Source organism: Platichthys flesus, chromosome 14, assembly GCF_949316205.1.
Source record: "Platichthys flesus chromosome 14, fPlaFle2.1, whole genome shotgun sequence".
In the NCBI taxonomy this organism is placed as follows: Eukaryota; Metazoa; Chordata; class Actinopteri; order Pleuronectiformes; family Pleuronectidae; genus Platichthys; species Platichthys flesus.
The window spans coordinates 1,751,107-1,759,743 of record NC_084958.1 but is presented as its reverse complement, the minus strand read 5'-3'; the positions used below and the strand labels follow the sequence as shown (position 1 = coordinate 1,759,743).

General features: G+C 39.6%; 1 protein-coding gene across 1 annotated transcript; it reads left to right on the top strand.

Annotated features, from left to right (window-relative positions):
- Nucleotides 1-4,205: 4,205 nt before the first annotated feature.
- Nucleotides 4,206-6,792, top strand: LOC133968832 (homeobox protein engrailed-1-B-like). The gene is made up of 2 exons (XM_062405052.1): nucleotides 4,206-4,757; nucleotides 6,470-6,792. The coding sequence occupies exons 1-2, from the start codon at nucleotides 4,283-4,285 to the stop codon at nucleotides 6,784-6,786; spliced, it is 792 nt and encodes a 263-aa protein (XP_062261036.1). The 5' UTR covers nucleotides 4,206-4,282; the 3' UTR covers nucleotides 6,787-6,792.
- Nucleotides 6,793-8,637: the final 1,845 nt, after the last annotated feature.

Sequence of the window (8,637 nt, the reverse complement as noted above, 5' to 3'; positions counted from 1 at the left end):
TTCTAAGGAGCACATCCTAAACATCCATAACAACAAACTGCTTTGAAGATCCCTGTGTTTGTTGTATCCCTTTCTTCCGTATAGAAGAATATTAAGGGGGCCTCTTGAAATTAAAAAAGCGATGGTGCATAACCTTCCTTTGTCAGCCAGCACTGTTGTGAACTCATGCAGGAAAAAGCAATAGGGCAGGATGCCAAGCTCTGCTGAATCCAGGGAGACCAGTCAGTCTGGCCTGTGGGCTGCTTTCACATTGGGTTTATCAACAGCATGATGATAATGAGAATTAAAGCAGTAAGTGATTACAACAAGCCAGCTCTCAGCCTTTCAACATGCTGTCAAAGGCCTGGGACAGTCCGATGAGTGGTTCTTGGAAAACTGGCAGAAAAGAACAAGGACTATATCCAGGTAGGACCTCCAATTCATAAGGAATACATTCATACCATGCAAATTGATGCTTTACAGTAATGATCATAAAAATATAAATAATAAATTAAATTTGTATAGCAACTATCAAGGGACCCAAAGTCATGTTTGAGGGAGAAGGACATTACTTTTACATTCACACACACATTCATACAGTGCGTCTATGTGCTGCCCATGACACAGGGCATTTGGGCTCAGTATCTTGCCTCAGGACACTTTGACATGCGGAATGGTTGAAAACACCAACCTTCTGGTTAGAGGATGACCGCTCTCAACCCTGAGCCAGCCACAGAAAGGAAGAAAGAAAAACAATTCTTCAGTTTCAGGTATTTAACTTCTGAGAGGTGAAATGTCTTCAAGAAACACATGTGATGTGTACAAATCCCATAGGTCATGCAAATGTGTATCAACAGCCTGTTGTAAAACGTACATGGCTAAAACAACTGGTAAAATAGATGACATTTGGAACTGAATTTTAAACATCTACTGTAATTTTCATAAAACATATAAGAAGTTAATTTATTTGGATTTAGCCTTATTTCAACAGCGAGGAAGGGCAAAACTAGTGAGCCGAGAAGAGGTAAAAAAAAAAGTGGTTGATTTTCGGGATAAAGTCTTTCTTATTTCCCTCTTACTAACATTAATGTTCAGTCTGCACCATTGGCTTATACTGGGAAAAGATGAAATTAATATGAAGACTGCAAATGTTTCCTCTTCCCATTTTCACTGACTGATCTCTATTTTCCTATTTTTCATTCACATATGTGTTAAAGGCTAAATTTGACAAACATAGGGAAGCCTTTGCAGTGAGATGGTCTCTTAAATGTATTAGAGCATGAAAAAGAATCTATTGTTCATCGATTAGCTTTTCCATTTCCCACGTATCAATTGGAGACACAGTTTGTTTATTTTTAAAGTAGGCCGCAAACTGAGGTTCCCCATTGACCTCAGCTTTTTCTCAGACCACCTCACATCTGGGCAACAAGACAATGTAGGAGACTCCAGAGACACAGAGCTTGTTTTCCATTTTCAGGGTAGACTTTAACCACAGGCATATATGGACATAAACGAATTTTGAATAAAATTAAATTGTATTTGTCTAGCCCATATTCACAAGAAATTTGCCTCATATGTTCTATTGTATAATCTTTCAACTGATCTAACATTTTTGATATCCAAAACGAATAGTTCTGTTCTTCATCAAATGAGTATTGCCAATTTAAAAAACATAGTTTTTTTTTGCTCTGCTTTTGTGACCCCAAAGATCCTGTTCGTGGGTGGCAGCTGATCATGGTATATAATTATATGCTTACTCACATATTCTACCATTACTGACAATAACTCCTCAATTAATTTGTCATTACTGCTCCATCCATATCTATCAGACATTCTCTTGTATAAATACGTAAAAAAAACATTGAAACACTCCATTATGTTAAAAAAACACTTCTTATCATTCTTTTAAATACGGTTATTTTGGTCATGTTCTCAGTTACACACTGCCTATGTTGCACTTTTGTCCGTCCTGGGAGTGGGATCCCTCACATGTGGATCTCTGTGAGGTTTCTACACCCTTTGTGTGAATGCTTGTCTGAATGCGATATTGACTCCTTCTATCGATGCAGGAAAATGTTTTGCATCGCGTGCAATTTGCGTTTTTACCATAAAAAGCGTCGTAGTAACAGCGCACTCCCACTAGAAATCAAAGCGAAAATATATAAATGCTGTAGCCTAATATGTTCATAAAACAAAAAAGTGAATCGCTCTAGTTTCAGTAGAGAGTTAAAGTAACGATCATGAGGTCAGGCCTTTGTCTCAGCAGTGATTTATTGTGCAGGCGCGTTAATGTTGATGGTGAATTCCTAAATATTTTCAAAGCTGTTGATTGGCTTAACGTCACAGGTAGATGGAAGAGCCTGCAGCGGGCTGGTGCTAGTTGACAGTAAACGGTGTAAAGGAAACATGACAGGAAACATTCAATTGGGTTCAGAGACAGATCCAGACACATTCATGAGTACAGGGGGATGGTAGCAGTTGTCTTAGTTTACTCAAACGAAGACATTGATGCCGTCAGACTCGTCCATTTACAGACGTTTTATTTTTACGATGAGATCATTTGATCGTGAGATTCGTACACTTAAGTCAGCTACACAACTGTAAATGTTTCAGCGCATTGTTTCAGGGAATCGTTTTCATCACATATGTCTACTTTTATTGCAAATATCTGAGAGCTTCTTCTCCACTATAAAACCAAGGTTTGGCAGTTAGAGAAACAAGGTTATCAGCGCCGGCTTCAGAGCAAACGTGTGAGCAGACACCTCTCATACCCGACTGAGCCGACGCACAGAGGAGGGAGAGTCCCACTCCCGCTTCCAGCATCACATCCCCGTCCGGGCTCTCCACTGTGTGGCCTATAGTCCTGGCTTTTTTGTGAAAGACGCAGGAGGCTCAGTATTATAGCCACCACGATATGGCGTATTTCAACATAATACGGTCTTTTTAGATGTGAAAATCCGAAAATACACAGATAATTACACTTTAGTCCATAGTTCTTATTCGCCCAAATATACTGCTGCAAATCGCGTGGTGATATCAATGAAGTGAAATGAGAGACACACGCACAAACACACACACACACACACACATATATGTGTGTGTTTGTGCGTGTGTCTCTCATATATATATATATATAGTTACATTTCTGTCAACTAAATATATATACAATACAATATTTCTTTCCGACACATGCCGGTGCAATCTGCTGGATATAATCAGTACTTTGACCGACATCTTACCACAACCACACCACAATCTAATTCAGAAGGATCATTGCTCATAAACAGCTATTTAGCTTAAATATCTTACAGCAAACTTTTAGAGCTCCATTAAACTGAAATTATTATCCTATAAACGACTGAATGAGCTCTGCTTAGTCCTAATGTGTATGTAGCACCGCATCTGCTCGTTCTGGGAAACAGGCTATAACTAAACAAGATTGCAAAGACTGTATTCAAAGTGTTGCCTGTAAACTGTGATTTATACATGTCGGGTGCTTAAGAGGCCAAGTCCATATTAGCTTTTCATATTATTTCTTTCCTTCCCACTATGTAGCCCAAACATTATAGCCCTCAGTATTTGAGCCCATGGATGCAATGAATTTTTGACAAATCTTATAATAACACAATGTTAAAGCGTTGGCCCATGTACCCTTGCCACCACCTTAAAACTAGGCGTTGTGTTACGTCTAGTAACGAGATGTTTCCGGTGTATCCTGAATGCATCATATGCTGCGCCTCCAGGGAATTCCGGAAACCTCACATGACACCAACTCTCCCGCTCTATTGGTCGTAGGCACGTGCCTGCGAGACCCGTAGTATAACGTCACCACAGCGTCTCGCAGCCAATCGAAAACGAGAACCAAAATCCTCAGTCAAAGTATTTAAACCGCGTCCTTATAAAAGCACATCGGTGCTGTTGTAGCATCACTAATTTTGTGCTAGGAGCCGCAAAAAATAATTAGGTTACATTTTAGTTTTTTTTCAAATTGGCTTAGTCTAGAGTTTTTTTAATCTTAAATCTGAGCAGCAGGTTCAGCGACGAGGAGCCGATTTCCAACACAAGCTGAAACATGGGTTTTCTTTGTCAAAGATCATAAGAGGCGCCTTTTCACGGCTAAATAATAATACAAAATACATTTGTGCCGAGCAGAATCTAGAGGAGGATTTCGTTCTGATTTGGACAGTTATATATTGTAATTAGTTGATAAAAACGCGAACAGGACACATCACTAAAATTGGAATTGCTAGTTTGAAGAAGGAATCACAGAAAGAGGTTCTGGCTTTGATCAGGCTTCATTATTATGGAAGAGAATGCTCGCCGAAACCCAGATCGCCCAGAGGACTCCAGTCAAGACGAGGAGTCCAACCGGGCCATCCTGCCCCTCATTCATCAACCTGGCAACCAGCAGTCCCACTCGATCACCAATTTTTATATTGACAACATCTTAAGACCGGACTTTGGCCGAAAGAGGAAGGACGGGACTTTGGTCCAAGGGGAACACAGTCTGGCAGTAGTTATACGAAGAGAGGAGCTAACTGGGAGAAAGGCTTGCAAAACAATTAATCGACAACAAGGGGAACCAAGAGGCGAGGAGGAGGACATTGGAGCAGAGCCTCTGGACCCAGAGGACAGGAGACCAGATTTGATAGATGGTGATGCAGAGGGCAACGGGGACTGCTGCACCAGCCCCCAGGCCAGCTCGGCCCCTGACGGTAACCCGATACTGTGGCCAGCCTGGGTTTATTGTACCCGCTACTCAGACCGTCCATCATCAGGTTGGTGAAAAATAAAACCATACAAATATAGTCTTCGTTCACCTTTTCATAATTCAACAAAACAATGTTATTCAATGAAATGCATCAAAGCTCAATTACGACAGGTTATTCCCGAGTCACTTTAAAAGCTGAAATGCATCTCTTATTTGTGGATGGAATTAACCCGTTTTCAAGTTTAAAGTTATGCAGGCAAATTCCACCGAAAAAAATATATAGCCTCACATTTTATTCTTTCAGTGTTCGTTCCTCAATTCTACTCAATATACTAACTATTTAGACTAAGTCATAGTCACAACTAATATTGTCTTCGATTATTCCATAGGCTACTTGCAGTAGGAAATTATATTAACTTAGTTAGAATATACTCCAACCATTTTTACACAAATATATCTACTTTACATTCGAATTACAAACAGTTTATTTGTGTTTTGGATGAATTTCGATCTGGATAGTAGTTGGAAAATATGGATAAAGCCGATGGGATTTAACAGTGCCATCGAAAGGTGTTAAAATTAAAGATGAAATATAAAGGTCTGTTATGCGAAAGTAAAATCTAAATGTGGAAAAGTGAAGTAAAACCAAGTTTGACGCCATTGTTCCTCTGTCTTCTTTGTTAATATTACATTAGCATATTTTTTTTGACAATGGGGGTGGGGTGTGTGTGTTTGCGCATATGTGTCGGGGCAATCCAAAAAGTGAGGGTCCTGTAACAGAAGAGATTGACTCAATGTGAAATGCTGAACAACGCGGCCTTAAAGCCCTTTATTCTGCCAAACGAAAAAATGAAAAATAAATAAATAAATAAATAAGCCTGTCATTTGGACATCCTCTCCACAATGAGGTCTAAAATAATTTGAAACATTTTGCAATTCCGACTACCAGTCTCCTGCATGTTGCGCGCCTTCTGCTTTAAACTGTGTTGCTTTATTTCAACACAAATTGTGCTCGCGGTAAAGTTGCATTCATAGTTGACTTTGAGTTTTCCTTTGTTATGATCAAAACTTTATTAACAGCAGATGATAACGCTCTATTTGGAAATGTTTTTGCCAAAGTAAAATCAAGTTTGAAATTTAGAAATGTAGTTTTTTATTGTTATAAATAGATACAAAAAAAGTTTATATTGAGTTTTGAGTCTTGAGTGACGAGCTTATGGAAATGAGCAAAAGGGCCTACAGGCTGCAGTTCTCTCTTAAAGAGGTCAAAGGATAGCCTCGCTGTTTATTGTAAAAAATTATGAAAGCCTTTTACTTTAATGTACACGTAAAACCTTGTTGGATGAAACATTTGATTATAGCCTGTTATATTCTTTTGCCCTTTATTACAGCGCAAAGCTTGGACTAATTTGTCCATCTGTTCTTTTATCTGCCTTATAACTTCATGAGAGAAATACCTCAATGGTAAATGCTAGTTAAATGCAAGAGCTCTTATAGTAACGGGGAGGGAAAGAGGCGCCTAACTTCCCCTCCATATTCTAACCCAACCCCTATCTGCACCCTCATCCTCTGTCCGTTCTCACTGAAGTGTATTTAGTGGAAACACACACACACACACACAGACATATTTACATATATAAATATATATATAAACCTAACACCCCTTTTTCAATAGTGAAAAAAAACAAAAAACATCCATTCTGTTAACTTGCCTGTGATTTAACTACTGACTCTAACTGCTCGGTGTCCTTTTTGTCTTCACCCCCATCCTTATCCAAGGTCCCAGATCCCGCAAACCAAAGAAGTCGCCAACCCCGAGTAAAGAAGACAAGAGGCCCCGCACGGCCTTCACGGCGGAGCAGCTACAACGGTTGAAAACTGAGTTTCAGAACAATCGGTATCTGACAGAGCAGCGGAGGCAGAGCCTAGCCCAGGTCCTTGGTCTCAACGAGTCCCAAATCAAAATATGGTTTCAGAACAAGCGGGCCAAAATCAAGAAAGCTACCGGGAATAAAAACTCTCTGGCGCTGCATCTCATGGCACAGGGACTGTACAACCACTCCGCGTCCCAGGACGACAAATCGGACAGTGACTAGCGGAAAACAATTGTGCATGTATGTGTGTGTGTGTGTGTGTGTGTATTGAAATGGGGGGATCAGAAACAAGCAATCTTCCACTTCAGTACCAGCATTCATATTTAAAACCCGACCAGAGACTATTTTTGTTTGCCTTGTGTGTGTGTTTTTATGCGTGTGTGCGTGTGTGTGTGTGTGTTTGTGTGTTTGTGTGTGTCAATCTAAGTCAAGTGTTGTACTGTGATAATCTCACAGTCGGACTTCGGAGAGGATGTGCACCCGTACCAACATAGCCTACAGACCAAACCGTGTGTATCCGAGACATATTGTCAAAAACAATTACGGATGATTGTGAACGGTAGCCTACTGTGTCCCATGCATCGTCTGACGTTGACCTAAGCAGAGATTTGAGGTCTGAAAATGACATTTGTTTGTTTGGCAAACAATGGCCAAAGAAAATGTATTGATTTATTGCTGTTTTTTAGTTCGTATTTACCAGTTGCGTCTCTGGTCTCAGAAAGATGTGTGTGTGTATGTGTGTTTTTAAATTAGCCTAAGATGTAAATTGGCCTATGCATTTAGATAAAAATTAATATTTTATTACTGTCCCGCCATCATCACCTTGCAACATTTTTGGAAACACAATAAACTATATGTTCCTGTTAGGGTTCCGGTGAAACGTGGGAAATGCAGCTTTGTCGGCTCCAAATATGTGGACGCATATCAAGGATCCGCTGTGTGAGGAAGTAATGAGAAGAACATGCTAGTCCAATGACTTTTCTGTGAGAGATGAGCCCTTTCTGTTTGTTCTGGCTTTAGACTGTTGTGTCTGCACGGTGGTGAATATTCTCCTTGAATTTCTTACCCATTTTATACGGAGACAATAGTAAGGAAGCTATTTTTATATAGATGAAATGAAAAACCCATGTTATTGTCCTTTTTAAAAGTTGTCCATTTAAATTACAAACACATTCGAAACTTTACAAGATTTAAATTGAAAGCAAAACCCATTCAATTAATTCCCGAAGTGCCCCAAACCCAGGCCCTCGTGATGAACATCTATACGTGTGGGGACGGGATTTGGAGTTTAACCCACATGCCTTATTTTGTCTGCAAAACATTTATATTTGAAGGCAACATCTTCACTGGATCGGATTCACACAGATTCAGACCAAATCGTGGTCTTAAGATGCTGGGAATGCTTTTTATTTTCACTACTGTTTATAGCAAGTGGTTTTGTCTTGCATTCATTTTCAAACCCGTACACTTCTGCCTTAAACGTGATGGAAATACAAACTCCAGTTGCTCGAGAGAGCAACTGGATTTTCTATATGGCAAATTGGATTTTGATATCAGGATTTTTAAAGATTAAATAATGAGTATATTACCCCCCCCAGCTGACATTGTCTTTTACTACATGTAAATAATTGACATCATTATGGTGTGATGGTGAATAAACGAAAACAATGCAAATTCGACTTTTTAAAAGATTGTTTTTATTGTAACCCTTAACTAACATCAGAACAATATTTTACACTCATTTAATATTTTGCTGTGATGGTGATCTGATGATGATTTTGATTGTTGATTTGATAACATGCCGATAATGAATAGCATAACGATGAGATTGGAACCTTGCAGTCCGCACAGCCAAGTACATCAGGTCTTCCTTTTCGACAACTTGTGCTTCTTCTACTAAGTGAGCACCTCAGATTTCATATTTGAGACATGCCTTAAATGACAGCAGTTACTCTGCTCCACCCACAGCGTTGTTCCTGTCTACACACTGACCTCCAGCATCTGGCAATGGAATCACAGGAGAGGCGATGCCGTGCAACGTTCTGACCAATACGTTCTGAGTACTCTTCATTA

Bases quoted from the DNA above. Each gene is read 5' to 3' on its own strand.
- LOC133968832 (XM_062405052.1), top strand. From the start codon at position 4,283: ATGGAAGAGAATGCTCGCCGAAACCCAGATCGCCCAGAGGACTCCAGT. The intron at 4,758-6,469 runs GTTGGTGAAAAA...TCCTTATCCAAG, and splicing joins CTCAGACCGTCCATCATCAG to GTCCCAGATCCCGCAAACCA.